General features: G+C 45.6%; 1 protein-coding gene across 4 annotated transcripts in view; it reads left to right on the top strand.

Annotated features, from left to right (window-relative positions):
- The first annotated feature begins 281 nt into the window (after nt 1-281).
- Nucleotides 282-16,739, top strand: part of LOC132016059 (contactin-associated protein-like 3) — a 170,557-nt gene continuing 154,099 nt past the window's right edge. For all 4 annotated transcript variants that reach the window (XM_059397084.1, XM_059397082.1, XM_059397083.1 and 1 more), the window contains exon 1: nt 282-423. In XM_059397084.1, coding sequence (XP_059253067.1) covers nt 339-423 — 85 coding nt within the window. In that variant the 5' untranslated portion in view covers nt 282-338. The remainder of the gene's footprint in view (nt 424-16,739) is intronic.

Below are 16,739 nucleotides of genomic sequence, written 5' to 3'. Positions count from 1 at the left end.
CTCGGACTGTGGCGGGCCGGGCCAAGTGGTCGGGGGGAGCACCGCGCACAAGCGAGCCGGGTGGGCAGCGGCGGCCCGGGGGTCAGCAGCGCCGCGCCGGCGGCTGGCGGGCCAGGGTCCGCGCTCACTTCCGCCCGCCGCCGCCAGGGGCGCTCGCGGCCGTGCGGGCCGCAGCGCGGGCGCGGGGCGGGCGGCGGTGGGTGTGGCCGCAGGTGGGGCTGCGGGGCGCGGGGCGCGCGGGCCAGCAGAGCGCTGAGCGGACGGCGCCACCCCGGCCGGGAGCTTGCGGGCGGGCCCACCGGAGCCGCCGGACGCCGCGGGCACAGGGGCGCGGGGCCATGGAGCCGGGAGCGGCGGCCTTCCTCGGGATGCTCGTGGTCTGGGCGGTGCGGCTCGGGAGCCAGGCGGCGGCGGGGGAAGCTCGTGAGTACGCCCGTCCTCCAGGAACTTGCCCGGCTTGGGGTTCGTGCTCTCCTGCGCGCGCGGGTTTGCAGAGGCGCCCCTGCGGGGTGCGGGGAAGGGGCGTCCCGAGGCAGCGCGCCGCGTCCCCCAAGTCACAAGCGCAGCTAACCGGGTGTTTGCGGTGTCCCTGCCGGGAGCGGAGTCTTTCGGGGACAGCCCAAGTTCTGGTGGAGCCCAGGGTCCGTTCGAGAACAGGCGGGGGCTGGCGCCCAAGGGGGGCCAGGCCGGCGGGGCCGTTTCCCTCCGGCGCCGGAGGTGCGGGCTGCGGGAGCCGGGTACCTGCGGCGAGTCCTGCATTAGCGCGTCTGCAGGGCGCGCCCTGCGGAGTCCGCGCCCGGGAGCCCGCAGCCCGCCCGGGACCAGCCCCGCAGCTCCGGGAGGCCGGACCCCTCGTGCCCCCCGGAGAGCAGCCTGCCCTCCGCACTCTCGTCAGGTCCGGCTCCGCGCTGCGGTGGGTGCAGGGCTCGTCGAGGCCAGAGCCTGCGGGCGCCGGGCGAGCTCGGGCCGACCCGGTCCAAAGACTCCGCTGCACATCCAGAGGCTCTGCCCTCTGGGGATTTCACTCTGAACAATCAGAAAAAGTTGGAAGACTGTTGCTCAGACTGAAATCGCCATCCGAGGCTTTTCTTCCCTTAAGGGGTTTTAAGAAAGCCCCTCTTGTCTTCTCTCCTGGCCCCTATTCCCTTCAAGAAAAATAAAATAAAAACAAATCAGGTGTAGGGCTCAGGTCAGGCTGGGGTGCGTTTCCAGAAAGGGCTAGCAGGCTCCTTCAGAAACTGACCTTGCTGGGGGTGTCCGGATTCAGCCCTTGCAGGGCGGCCCGACTCTGCCCTCACCGGGAAGTTGGCTAAAGTGAAAAAGCTTTCCACCTGAAGTCACTGTCCCACTCCTTCACCCGTGGATTCCGGAGGGCATGATGATTTTCTGGTATCATCATCTAGTATTGGCTCATTTAATGCCATATCAGGTATGAGTCACTCCTCAAAATGAGCCTTAATCTCCTTTTAGCAAATACTGCCCCGTGTTTCAGACACAATTTTAATTTAGCTTGGTAGGACAACTGCTCTGATTTAATTAAGATGGGGGCATTTAGGTAAAATCAGATCCTCATCCTGCAATAGAGCTCTTGTCATTTTGCTAAGAAATTAAAAACGACCACTGCTAACAATCCGTTGATATTAGTAAATTGTAGGATGATTCACATCCTGCTCTGAGGTCCCATTAAAAAGTCACTGGAGGTCACTCCTACTTAAAGGAAAAGGGGCTTCAAATATCCTTCCTGAGGGAGAGCAGAGTGCCCAGTTGTCATTCTCGTCTCCGTCGTGCTGATTACAGCGTATTGACAAGATCGGTTGTTGTGGTATTTACTTTCACTTAGTGTTTTACTCCCTGAAACCCACGGGAGGTTATCAGGCTCTTTCACACTGAACATCCTTCTTCGGAATCCTGTGCTTTGGGATGTTCTGTGTCTGAATATCCGTGCAGACACTCGGGTCAGAGACAGGCTGGGTGACCGGGCTCAGCCCCTCTGGGTCTCAGGCTGACTCTGCAGGTCCTGATACTAGTCTGTGCTTTTCAGCCTGCATGTTTAGCTATGTTTAGTACTGTTAAGAAGAGTTCAGTAAACTCAAGAGTGCATGTACATTTGCAGTGGAAGGATGTCTTAGACACTAAAGTCCATGATCAGATCACCACAGAGATGACCCCTTCAAGCATCGAGTATATGTCTAAATGACTTTGCAGATTTAAAGATTCATAGAGACCACACAGATGGCCTTTGATAATTTCTCAGTAATCTCCTCTGGCCACAAAATCTGTAGCAGTAGATGTAAATGGTCAATCTCTCTCATGTCTAGATTTGCTAGTTTGACCAAATCGGTGTTTCTTTAACTCCTGCTATTTGGGGCGTGTGTGTTGTAATGTGTGTACAAGCAAAATATGTCAGCACGTATTTGCAATCCATTATTACTAAGTCAAGGTAGTCTTTTTTGTTCTGCCCCAACATTTGAGAAATTCTCGAGGAGTTTGCTGGCAGCGTGGGATTTAAGGCACCAACAAGAAATCATGAATATTGCTGAAATCTTTTGTTGGCTCTCCTCCTTGCCCCCCCCGCCCCGTTTTAGTGTTTTCAAAACTCAAATAATCCTTTCAGATAGAACTTTAAAATGAACAAACATGAAATATTCTTGAGCACCAACTAGAAATTAATGAGAGTTGTATATGAGTAAAAAAAGACAAAGGTCTTCGCCCACATGGACCAAAGACAGAGTTACTCTCTTTAGAGCAAGTTGTCAGTAGTAAAGCAGCCCAGCCAGGGGTCAGCCCAACAGATCCTTTCAATGAACAGGACTTGTTTGAAAGAATTGACATCTCAGAGATTACACATGTGCAGTATGAACATTTCTAATCAGTGGGAAATTTTATATCAGGAAGATGATACACGGGAGAAAAAATATTTTTCTTTTTTTTTTTTTTAAAGATTTTATTTATTTATTTGACAGAGAGAGATTACAAGCAGGCAGAGAGGCAGGCAGAGAGAGAGAGGAGGAAGCAGGCTCCCTGTTGAGCAGAGAGCCCGATGCGGGACTCGATCCCAAGACCCTGAGATCATGCCCCGAGCCAAAGGCAGCGGCTTAACCCACAGAGCCACCCAGGCACCCCGAAAAAATATTTCTAAATAGCCATAACCATGGGCTTGTTTTGTTGCTCTGTATTCTCTATCTTTTTGAAGATAAAACAAGCTGCATTCCTCAAAACAGGGTTTAGGACCTGGTTTTTTAAAAATGTGAACATCTCCCTGGCCTGCCTTCTAGAACTCTCTGTCCTAAGTCAAGATGAGAGTGTTCTAAGGCAGATCTGTCCTCTTAAATAACTCATGAGGGAAGTTAGGATATAGATTCCAAGTTAGAGCCCTGCTTTCTCGAAGTTGCTATGTAGGCTGTTGTTGGCTCCTTTACTTCCTACCCAGAGCTACAAATGGAAGAAGGTGATAGCTCTTTGCTTTAGAACTATGCTGGTGAGCCCACAATTCCTTTATGAATTCCAAGACCCTTTGGGAGGGAGAAGAGATATAATCTGAGTATGAAGACGGTCAACATTTTGGTTGTTGTCAACCAGTTTCCCAGATTGTGCATTGCTCTAAAGGGTCATGTGTACCCCCTCCCCACCTGGGAACAACACAATTAGAAGGCAATTCACAGCTGAATTATTTTCCCCATATATAAGTATAAGCTAGAGCTGACAGCTACTGCCCCCTTTCCATCTCCACCAGAAAAGGACCCAAGCGTATGTGAGAAATTTCAGTCATTGATGGTGATGATTTGACACAAGTGATGACATTTTTACAGATCCAAGATTCCGTTTAGTGAGTATGACTGACTTGTTTTCACTTTGTTAAAGCTCAGTGCTTGTAATTTTCTCTAGAAGCTTCCTCTGAATCCTTCCTTTCCAAAGTGCCCTTCTTATTGCAAGAAAGAAAGATCTATTTCTGGTCCACTACAGGTGGGGTCCACACTTCCGTTCTAGGAGTGATCATCTAAATTTGTTTTCATATACTGACACCTGTCCTCTTCCGCAGTAAATCCCTACATACACAGGAGAGATATCTGACCATGTCTGGGAGTGTGGACCAAGCCCATTTTAACGGCAGCCACAGGAAACCAAATCACGGTCTCCATGGGCCTCGTAGTGTTGCCATCTCAGCTGGAAGATTTGTACCAGAGTCAAACCCTTCCTTCGTCGAGCCTCAGCTTCTTTATGCGCGAAAGCCATACTGTGTCTTCTCTGACGCAGGTGCAGGAATATAATCCTGTAACAGAAATGATCACACAGCATTATCCCTTTCAAATATAAATAACATGCCCAGTTTGGTATAATAGCGAGGCCCTTGTAGTCTTTGAATCACCCTAACCTGGTGACACAATGAGCCTTAGTAATCTGGAATAAAAAATATGCGGAACCTGGTAACTGGACATAATTCTGTAATTACTAAGAGGCATAAAATGACAAGTATGTATTTATATTTTAGAGAGAGTGAGCAGGTACACATGTAGGAGGGGCAGAGAGAGAAGCAAAGAATCCCATGCAGACCCCTCACTCAACACAGAGCCCCACGTGGGGCTTGATCCCACGGCCCAGAGATCACGACCTGAGCCAAAATCAAGAGTTGGTCGCTGGACTGGCTGTGCCACCTGGGTGCCCCGTGAGCGTTCATTTAAGTAAACATATTTGTCATGTGTCTCTTCTCGAGGGTTTTGTTTTTCAGGAGCCTTGTTCTTTCAGCCGACATGGATTCTTGTAATTATTTGCTAAGTGTCGTCGACATTCTCTGTTACTGTCTGAGCGTACGCGATCTCTGGCAGGCCGTGAGGGTAAGAGGCTCCATATGGTCTGTCAAGGCATTTCGTCTTGACCAGTGTGGGCTAAACTCCTTCCAGGGTTTTCACTGGTTCTGGCCTCTCTCTGCCTCAGTAGCCTGCTCTGTGTTTGTCTGGAGGGAGCCCAGTCTTCCGTGTTCATCAGCTGGGGCAGGAAGGGAGCCTGTCAGAGGGGGTGCCCCTGGCGCAGGGAAAGGGGGGTCCGCTCCTGCAGCAGTGAAGCGTGTTGGGCAAAATGAGCAGGGAATAGATGGGTGCATGCTGCAGCGCAGCGGAGTTCAGACAGTCTGGAAAGAGCCTGTGACAAACCAGTAAACAGACCCGTATTTATAGCATTTGAATGCACTTCCCAGAAATACCAAGGTGGTGAGGATGCTTTTGGGAACACGGAGAAAACAAACTGAAAACTCACACAGTCCGTGGCAATCATCAACACAGAGTGGTGGGCAAGAGCAGAGCCAGCTCTTCCAATTCTGGGAGACCCCCTATGCAGAATAGAAAGAATGACCTGAAGATTCGTCATCAGGCACCCTCCCACGCCTGGAAGGAGGTTTTGGGGAGAGGACTGGCGGTCATGAAAATCTGCTTTTTTGAGTTGATTTTGGGGGAAAAAAACCCCAAATCATTCAAAAGTACTTCATAAAGGACCTATTCACTAACATAAACCTCTCAATGAACCGAGCAAATTTCAAGTTGAATTTTCCCCATTAAATCAAAATTACTCTTTGACTATAAAAGTATAAAATAGTTCCAACAATTTGGAAGTAGCAGAGCCAAAGGCCCCCCCCCCCTAACTTTTTAGAGCCTTGAAAGTCTTGGCTTCAACATACAAAATGCTTCAGAGTGACTTCTGCAGGATCCCACTCCCCCGGCCACCTGTGGCTACTGCCATGCTGCTGCTTTCGGCACGGCTGGTTTGTGTTGAGTAACTTTTAAAGACTGAATTATTTATGTCAGCCTATTTCTGAGATGCATTAGACCATCCAAACAGACATACTTGTTATTCCTCGTTTGAATTCTTTGGTGTAGGATGACATGCTTTAAAGATGTTTTTTATCATGTGTTGAGAAGAATTATACACAACTTGTAAATACTGTGGAAAGAGAGTAAGACAGCATGACCTTCGTACCATCCCTTTGAGCATTGCTCAATAGGCCCACACGATTGTCTAATTCTTCCAAATAAGGCAGCATGGCTGACTTGGTCATTTCCCATTTGATCAGAGCTTAGACACTAAGACGGTACATGTTACACTGATTTATTTTCAGGTACAGGTGGTAACTATGAAGGTTTATTGCACTGTTGCACTGCTGTAGGACAAGAAATGGTGTCATGTATCTCATCTGGGTGAGGTATTTTACTACTGTTGAGTACCGTGAGTTACACAGTCATGGGGGATGTTAGGTATAGGTGTTGGGTTACTCCTGCAGAGAAATGTGGAGAAGCCTGCTTCCTGAACTGGAGAATAAATTATTTTGGCACGTGTTATTTTCAGGGACTATGACAAGCTGTAAGTTTTTGGCTTCCCGAGTATGGTTGAGATGTGGCTTTCGCAGAATCTATGGTTTAGGGTTCCATCCCCGATTTAGTGGTTGTTGCCAGGGAGAAGGAAGTTCCAGGCCATGCATTCACCGGGCCATCAGGGGCCAGTGCTGGCGGCCCTCGTGTGGGGGCTGGGGCTCGGTGACCTCCCGAGGGCCTGAGACCCAATGCCCCCCATGCTCGGTCACTGCCGTCCCCTTGTCCCCTGGCTTGGGCTGCTCAGACGCCACGGGCACTTTCTCTGGGGCTTGTGAGCCTGCAGGGAAGTCGCCAGCTCAGATGACCGTGGGCGTGACCTGCTCCCTGGGGACATTAAATCAGACCCTGCCTGCAGGACTCATGGCTCCAGTTATTTCTTATTTTAACGTCTGTGAATCCCGGGCAACCAGGAGAGCTCAAGCTAAGCTCTCAGCGTGGGAGTCTTGCCTGGCCAGGGTGGCGGGGGAGCAGCGTGTCTGGCGTGTGCATGTCGGCGCGTGTGCCTATCCACGGGTGTGTGTGTCCGCAGGTGTGCATGTTTGCATGTGTGCGTGTCTGTGCCTGTCCTTGTCCGCGCATGTGCGTGTATGGGTGGGCAAGGAGCGCTTCGCAGCTGTCATCCGCAGAGCCTCCACAAGCCTCCTCCTCTCCCTTTGTCTGCGCTGACAGTGAGGCCGAGTGACCACCTGGGTTGACATGCGGGCTTGGGCTGGCCCAGAGGTGTCCCTCCTTCCTGCTGCTGGGGTCAGAACTGAGTGCAAGGGGGCAGTACCTGGGACACTTGTTGGGACTCGGTGTTTGCTGGACTTTATGTGTAGACCGGTGAGAAACGCAGCTGTCCGGACCAGGGCCCTGGCAAGCATCTTTCAGTTCCAAGTGGCAGAAAACCCCATCACATGGACTTACCCCAGGAGGGGAACTGTGGGCTCCCATTGCTTCATTTAGTGCAGGGCTAGGGCCAGCAGGTGAGGCCGTGCCCGGAGACTTGGTCTCTCCTCCTCATCCCGGGCCGGCCTGGTGCTTGGGCAGAACCATGGCCAAGGTTGGGCTGCCCAGCCACACCGCTGGGGATAATGCTCCCCCCTGGTTGGACTCCAGCCCTCATCACTTCAGAGCGGTGCGTGCTTACTTATTTGTCCCTTGTTCCAAGCTCCGGGAAAGCAGGGACCTCTTGAGGGGATAGGGTAGTTCTGAGAGACAGTGGGCTGTTGAGCATATAAACAGGCCAATGATTCACTTTCCCGAAACTTCCAGCCAAATCCCCAGATCTGTGCTGTCTATGTTGTCTCTGCTGGGCTGTGCGGCCGATCTTACCAGGGGACTATGATAGGGAAGGGGTGGTCTTCTGACCCACCTGGGGTGGAGCCAGCGAGGGATTGGGATTCGGTCCCTGACCAGGTGCTTTGCCTGCATCATCCTGACAAGGAAGCGAAATGCACCATCCATTTAGGTAATTAGCTTAACATCTATTATGAAAGCATTGGCTTTCAGGCTCTTATCTGCTTCATATAGCAGATGGTCGCTTACGTGTATGCCTCCTTCATTAGATTTTAAAGTTCCTGAAAACAGAATCATTTATTTGTCCCTACAGCCTGGCTGATGGTGCTCACTAAGTATTTACCAAGAAAAGAAGAAATTAATATATTGAAAATACGCTATTTTGAAAGTATACAGAAGCTATGCAGCATCCTCATGGGGATTCTATAATCATTCTGCAGGTAGCCCAGTAAAAAGTTAATTTTTACACGAGCATCCCTGAGCTCATCATTTGCCCATGGAAAGACCCCACTAGCTGATTTCGAATGTTTCATTTTCTTTCAGTTAAAAAATGCGTGACAAAATTTCTGGCCTGAGGCCAGAAATTTAGAACATGCATGGTGCATGTTCTAAAAGCTGCTGGGACCCTAAGTGGGCACTGAAAAGGCCAGGTGTCAGGGACACTACCCAAGACCAATGTGTGGGAACAAGGAGGCCTCTGGGCAGGGCCTTTGGATGAGATGTCTTTTTCTAGGGAGATCCTACATCAAGCCCGAGCTGGGCTCCATATTTGGGGTGTGAAATAGAGATGCTTGGGAGCAGTGTGTCACTGGAGGTCCCCAGAAGCCTGGTCCACCCACTAGATGCTTGAAGTTGTATGTCAGACCAGTGGGAAAGGCTGACTGTACAACACGGCAGAGGACAGGGAGGCCAATAGATGGCCCCTTCACCTCAGTGTGGCTGTCTATTGCCGTCTGGGCAGCCAGGAGGCTGCGTTCATTTGAGCCACAGCTGTCTCTGGCATGGCAGCTGTGGACTTGTGGCTAGGAACCCAGCACACCCAGAGCAAGCTCCTGTGGGGTCTCAAGCTTGACTCCCCTGGTCTGGCCTGGGGGATCTTCCCAGTCAACAAAACCTGTTACTATTATTGAAAATGTTTATGACTCACGGACTTGAGGGCTTGATGGTGCGTAGAGAATATCTCTACTTTCAAATGAAGATTGCTTCTGACCCTGTTTTCAGAATGACGTAGTGGGGGCACCATTTCCACGGTGCTGACTCCGGCAGCGTCCTTTTAAGAAGCACAGAATTAAAACTCAACAAGAGTCCTCAAGACACTGACCATACTTTCAGAGAGGTGCGGGAGGTTAATTGAAGTGTGGTCAGTACCCATGTATACCATAGTGACTAGATAGTGACTGGCTAGCTCTCTCCTTCATGCTGTGCTTATAGGGAGGGGGGTGGCCATCTGTCACCAGACAACCCAACTTCAATGTCACTGACTACTCACAGGCTGTACCCTTCATCCCATGACTTACTCATTCTTGAACGGGAAAAGACCCGCCCTGCCCTGCTCCCGTTTTTGTCCATCCCCTCTGGCCACCACCAGTTTGTTCTTTGTATTCATGGGTCTCTTTCTGCCTTTGTTCATTTTGTTTTTTAGAATCCACCTAGAAAATGAAATAATATGGCATTTGTCTTTTCTGTCTGGCTTATTTCATTTAGCATGATATCTTCTAGGTTCATCCGTGCTGTTGCAAATGGCACGATCTCATTCTTTTTTATGGTTAAGTGATATTCCATTATATATATATACATTACACATGCGTATCACCTTTTTTTTTTAAGAGTTTATTTGTTTATTTGACAGAGAAAGATCACAAGTAGGCAGAGAGGCAGGCAGAGAGAGAGAGAGGAGGAAGTAGGCTCCCTGATGAGCAGAGAGCCTGATGTGGGGCTCGATCCCAGGATCCTGGGATCATGACATGAGCTGAAGGCAGAGGCTTAACCCACAGAGCCACCCAGGCACCCCAATGTATCACCTCTTCTTTATCCATTCATCTATTGATGGACAGGAAGGTTGCTTCCATATTTTGGCTTTTGTAAATAATGCTGGAATAAACTTGGGGGGTACATAGATCTTTTTAATGTTTTGATTTTCTTTAAATATCTAGTAATAGGATTACTGGATCATATGGTATTTCTAATTTTAATTTTTAAAAAAGATTTATTTATTTATTTTAGAGAAAGAAAGAAAGAGAAACCAAATAGGGGGAAAGTCAGAGGGAGAGTATCTGCAAGCAAATTCCCTGGTGAGCATGGAGCCTGACGTGGGGCTCCATCTCAGAACCCAGGAGATCAAAACCTGAGCTGAAACCACAAGTCAGATGTTTAACCAACTGAGCCACCTGGACACCTCTATTTTTGTTATTTTTGTGGAAGAACTTTGTACTATTTGCATAGTGGATGCATCAATTTATATTCCCACCAATAATGCATGAGGGTTCCTTTTTCTCTACATCCTCATGAACACTTGCTGTTTCTTGTCTTTTTGAGTTTAACCATTCTGACAGGTGTGAGGTGATTTCACTGTGGTTTTGATTTGTGTTTCCCTGATGCTGAGTGACCTTGAGCATCTCTTCATGTGCCTGTTGGCCATCTGGATGTCTTCTTTGGAAAAATGTCTATTCAAGTCTTCTGCCCATTTTTAATCACATTATTTATCTATTTATTTGGTATTGGATTGTATAATCCAACTGACCTTACTTTTTATCTGGCTATTTTTTTTCACAAGTCTTCTAGGATACATAGTATCTGGCCATCAATACAGAGGGTTTGACCTTTGTGATTGTTAAATGAGTGTTAGTCTCCAAGCCAGACGTATCTGTATGCACTTTGGGATGCAGTCTCAGTTAAAATGGGTATGAAGACACTGGTGTGGGCCTCTAGAGAGGGAGCATTCTGGCTTGATTCTGAAAGATTAGGGTTAACACTCTCTCTTCAATTTGTTCCACCACATTAATTATTCCACCACTTGTTCAAGCCCTCCATGTCTCTCGAACTGGTGTGCGATAGTTGTCTCCATGGTTTCCCTGTCGCCAGCTTACCTCCTCCTAATTCAGTTTATTCTACTGCCAGAGTAATCTTTCTAAAGACTATCTTACTTTCCCTGGTAAAACTTTCATGTATTTTCTCGTATCACACACACACTCCTTGAAAGGTCCCTTCTCTTCACTCACTGCTTTCATCTCCTCCTTTAACTGACCATGAACTACAGACACCTCACTGCATTCTCACCAGGGTTTTCTCTCTCTCTCTCTCTCTCTCTCTCTCACACACACACACACACACCTGTTTCCATTTCTGTCTCCTCATGTCTTGTCTTCCTGTTGAATGTGTTTTGCTTCTGCGATCATCTCGGCTCATGGATCCATGTCCAGGAAACACATACCTACAATAAAAATAAGAACAAAACACATAGAAGAAACAAAGCACCATGAGGGAGAATCAGAAGAAATGAGAAATTGTGCAGATAAAAATAAATGTAGATATTGAAATCAATTTATAATATACAATTTGTTGTATAGGTGTAAGGAAATAAAAGATGGGGAGAATGGAGAGAATAAGGATGATCAAAATGATTGAGCAGAATTGAGAAAGAACAGTGTTGAAATGAAATTCTTTATCATTGGTGTAAAGAATTCAGTGGCTGCTGACATGGCAGATTAGACACAGATGGAGAGAGACTTAGCAAATTAGAAGACAGTCATGGAATAAAAAACCAGCATGTTCCATAGGGAGACAGAGAAGCAGGAAATATGAAAACCAGGCCAGGGGGCATGGAGAAGAACACAACAAGATCTCTGTGTCAGATAGGAGTTCTCGGAGGAGATGTGGAAAGAAGAAGCACTTAAGAAGTGTTTCTATAGAAAGGCAATCCATAGAGACCATCTATAGAAATTGCCCAGAATTGAAAAGTCACCAATCTTTCGATTCAGGAAGACCTTCAAATCCCTAGTATTACAAGAACAAAGAAATTACCATGCACCGCAACACTTTATGTTGGAACTGTTGAACACCAGAATAGAGAGAAGCTGGTAAGAGTGGTCTGAGAGACAAATGACAAACAATAAAAGCAGGGACTTGAACTCTTAAGTTTGTGAGAGGGAATAATTACCAACCAGGAAGTGTAGACTTGTTGCTTTATGGTTCAAGAATGAAGGTGAGATAAAGTCATGCATAGAAAAAATAAAATCCAAAAAAGTATGAAAGAGCAACAAAGCTTCACTAAAGTAATGTTGAGGGGTAAGTTTAGCAAGAAAGGAAATTATTACAGAGGGCAGTATGAGATGTAAAAATCTAGTAGCTAGTGTGCAAATCCGATCACACATTTGAGCAACAATAAAGCTGAATGTACAATGTCAGGGTACAGTTGGTGCGATGAAAAGAAAGAAGACAAGTCTACATCAGCAGTGGAAGGTCAGCATGGAAAGGAGTGATCAGAATAAGGTGTTTTTATGATCCTTGCATTATTTTGTGGAGAGAATTAAAATCTGTTTGATTGTAGGCTTTGTTAAATTGTAAACCAGAGTGTAGTATAAGATTTTAAGGAGGCCCACAAGAAGAATTGTAAAAGGAAGTATACCTTCCAAACCAATAGAATAATAAAAAAAAAGGACTAGGTGGGGGACATATTTCAGACTATTCAAAAGAAAGCAAGAAGAGAGGGAAAGAAAGAAAAGAAAGCTTTGGATAAAATAGGCCAACAAGTACATAAAATAAATGGTAATGAAGTGATAACGATATAGAGATTTGAAGAAATTATTTCCAGCTTTTGTATTTTGAGTATAGAATATATTGGATAATATTATTCAGGCTTTCAACTATATATAGAATATTTACATTTTGGGACCCCTGGGTGGCTCAGTGGGTTAAAGCCTCTGCCTTCGGCTCAGGTCATGATCCCAGGGTCCTGGGATCTAGCCCCACATCGGGCTCTCTGCTCAGCGGGAAGCCTGCTTCCTCCTCTCTCTCTGTGCCTGCCTCTCTGCCTACTTGTGATCTCTCTTTCTGTCAAACAAATAAATAAAATATTTAAAAAGTAAATAATTTTACATTTTTACTTGACCAAAAAAAAAAAAACAACCCAAACCCAAAATCAAACCTAGTTTCAATAAATTTGAAATAATTAGCAACTTAAAAGTAGAAGAAAATTTCCTAAAACTGAAGAGGAATAATATGTTCCGATTACAGAAGCTCTTGTGCCGAGTTAAATAAATGGAACACAATAATGGGAATTGTTGACTGAAGATTGTGGAAGTGGAAAAAACAGGGAAATATGGTCCCAGTTTTGGTCACCCAAGATAATAGCATAAGCTGATTTGCTATAATGAAACGAGAGCTGGTTGACTTCATTGGAATAGTAAGATCAGAAGCAAAAGGAAAAGCGGAAATAGATATAAGTTATGAGAGAAAATAACTTTCATTGGAAATTTACAGTCATGAGTGGGGATAATGACAAGGGAGAGTAAACTTTTGCTAATGATCTTTGGGAAATAAGTAAAATTTCACTCAAGGCATTGTTCAAAAATTGAGAGTAAGCATTGTGTTAAAAATAGGAGGATAATCAGTGAAAAATGAATTAAATGGGATATTTTGCATGCTGTGCAACATTGTGAAATTTTTCCTCTTTTGGAAAAAATGTTGCCTGTTTCATATTTTAATATGATTGTATGTTTATTCATTCATTTGTCTCTTATCTGATATTGAGAATATTCTTTTTTTAAAATTTTTATTTATTTATTTGACAGAGATCACAAGTAGGCAGAGAGGCAGGCAGAGAGAGGGGGAGGAAGCAGGCTCCCTGCTGAGCAGAGAGCCCGATGTGGGGCTTGATCCCAGGACCCTGGGATCATGACCTGAGCTATAGGCAGAGTCTTAACTCACTGAGCCACCCAGGGGCCCCGAGAATATTCTTGATTAAACAAAGAAAATGTGTTTATGCTCGAAAGCAGGTGAATGGGATCATTTAAAATGTGTGGGTTTTCATCTGATCTCCTTTGCTTACGGACTGTTGTTAGGGTTACAGTGATAATCCTAAGTGTGGCTGTTGGCACCGTGGGTGGATGCAGGTGGCACAATTTAATTCATGCTCGTAGCACTTTACTCGTATACTTGCGACGTTATTAAGTTTCAACAATTACTGCTGATAAATTACAGAGGCATTTTTCTACGGGTGTCCGAAATCTCGAGCTATTTCTCATATTTTAAAACAGAACAAAACACTGGATTTTATCATGTATTTTTCTGTTAGAATCTGGAGTTCCCCGAGGTTAGCAGATTTGTATCTTTTATAAACTAATTTTAAGTTCTGTGGTCTTATATAATGCCTAGATGATGAAGATTGAGAGATTTATAAAAGAAAAGGCAGTATATATACACGGTGTGTTTCGACACATGCTGTGAATTTTAAATCTCTACTGGTTGCTGAACATTTCAGCATTTTCCCATGTCTTTGAAATGAGCGCTGTATCTCAGCATGGCTCAAAAGGTTAGTAGAAGAGTGAAAAAACCCCATGCTCTTTGGGTGAATTTTGAAAAGAAGTGTTTAGTTGCACCCTTGGAAATAACACCAAATAGATACATTACCTTTGTAAGTGTGTCTAATGAGATACTGGAAAATGTATTGTTTTATTCAATGGTGATCTAAGTTTGTATTTGCTTGATGCGCGCGCGCACACACACACACACACACACACACGCTTCCTAAAAATGATTGGATTTTCCACTTGTGTAACAGCAGTGGCCTCTAGTTTTGAATAAACATGAACCATTAAACAAAATGATTGTTTTATGGAAATTTTTTGGACAGAGACCCAAGTTTTCAGTGAACTGTTACTATTTAAATTCAAATAATTTTTAGGTAAATGTTCCATTAAACAGCAATGCTGTTGTATACCAGGACCTCAGTGGGCTGTTCCAGAAAATACTTAACTGTGAGGGGATTGTACTGAAACTTTCAGAATCATCTAAATCCCATAATATATCAAATCCCATAATATAAAAACTTTCCTCCCCCCCATGTGTCTTGTATACATTCTTGGAGCTCTACAAAGAAATTACTGCCTTGTGTTTTCCTCCCTCCACAAAATGGGGGAAAATGGTATTTTGTGGAAGGGTCATGTACAAATATTCATGCTTGGGCTGCATTGATTGTACCTGCTGCCACCAACTGCAGACTCTTTTGAACAACTGTCCTTGTTGACTGTCAGAGGAACGAAGGAGGGAGGGAGGGAGACAAGGAAGAAGAGGAGGATGGAGGGAGGCAGGAGAGAGAGCAAAATGCAGGTGGATCCAAATTGCAAAGCAGAGCTTGTGACCAGACTTTCATCGGTGGTCACACCAGATTTTGAGCCTCCCAGTTGATTATTTAAAGCACAAATGCATATTTCTCTGCAATGGCGTGTATTCTGTTTCTCATTCTCATGAAGCAGTGAGTTTTTAGCTTGGGAATATGTTAAGTTATTTTGTATTTGTTGTTTTAAATTCTTTCCAGTGAAAATGCCTGAATACTAAATATTCTTTCCAAGATAGTAAGTTCTCGAGTCACCTAAGCCTTGTCCTAAAAATTCACCTATTGGTGATAATATTTATGAGTCAAATAAGATAGAGTGTTGTTGTTTTTTTCTGGTTAAGATTAGTCACGTGGACTTGCAGGAGAAACATTCCTTAAAATATAAATGAACATCTAAATCCTTTCGTGTGTCCTCTTAAATTTTTAAAACTTTGTCCTGTCGTTTTTTTTTTTTTTTTAAGATTTTATTTATTTGACACAGAGAGAGAGATCACAAGTAGGCAGAGAGGCAGGCAAAGAGAGAGAGAGGGGATGAAGCAGTCTCCCTTTGGAGCAGAGAGCCCGACGTGGGGCTCGATCCCAGGACCCTGGGATCATGACCTGAGCCAAAGGCAGAGGCTTTAACCCACTGAGCCACCCAGGTGCCCCCCCCTTTTTTTTAAAGATTTACTTATTTATTTGACAGTGAGAAAGAGAGATCACAAGTAGGTAGAGAAGCAGGCATAGAGAGAGAGAGAGAGAGGGAAGCAGGCTCCCCGCTGAGCAGAGAGCCCGATGCGGGAATCGATCCCAGGATCCTGAGATCATGACCTGAGCCGAAGGCAGAGGCTTAATCCACTGAGCTACCCAGGTGCCCTGTCCTGTCGTTTTTGATTGTTTTACTGTCAGAAAGTAGAGAGGGAATGAAATAATGTTGTTTCCAAATTTCTGGTGGTGCAAATTGAGAAACTTAAAAAAATTGCCTAAAAGTTTCAAAATAAATTATGTATTCCCCCAAGAAATATTTATTAGCTGTTGCTCTGTGAATCAGCTTATGGAGGAGCACCATCTATGGAATGGAGCTACATGATTTTATGATAATCACAGTATTTTGGTAAGGTGTGGGAAAAATATCTGAACAAAAATTAAAAACAGGAGCACTCCATTGTTCTGTGGCCATTTTAACAATGTGAGTAGAGTCTGTGGGATATTAGACTCTGCTCCTCGAAATGGATAGTTCAGATTTACGGGTCAGCAAGGCAGGTCTCCAGTTAGTGAGCTACGACTAGTTAAATTCTTTTTAAACTCAAGGTTTAGGGCCACATCAATGTCCACATGAGTCGACAGCTGACTTTCTCAAGTGCGGCCCTCTGAGTAGGAGCAGGAGAGGGTTCCGGATTCTTGCAGTCGTGTTTCTTACTTGCTAACTCCCCAGCCCTGGTTTAAATGCCACCCACAGAGCACAGCACGGGTACCTGGCTGCTCCCGTGACAGCAGGTGGCCCGTGGAGCTGCTGTGCCTGGAAATGAAGCCTGCAGGCTTTTCCTATCAGGACGAACTTGGCTGTTTGGGCAGCGTGAGCTCAACATGTGTTGAGATGAAATATAACTTAGATATGGAGATTTCAGAAAGTCGCTCTCCACCTCATGGCCCAGTTGAATTCAGCACGTTTATCAGATGCCTGCCCCTTGCCAGGCAGTGGGCTAGAAGCTGAGGAAATAAAGATAAATATTGGTTCTTTACAAAACTTGCAGATCCTCCATGAGAAGCAGGATGAGTCATTAAAAGTG

This window comes from Mustela nigripes, chromosome 4 (assembly GCF_022355385.1).
Source record: "Mustela nigripes isolate SB6536 chromosome 4, MUSNIG.SB6536, whole genome shotgun sequence".
NCBI classification, from domain to species: Eukaryota; Metazoa; Chordata; class Mammalia; order Carnivora; family Mustelidae; genus Mustela; species Mustela nigripes.
The sequence above is the reverse complement of the archived record's forward strand: the minus strand, read 5'-3'. Positions and strand labels throughout refer to the sequence as shown.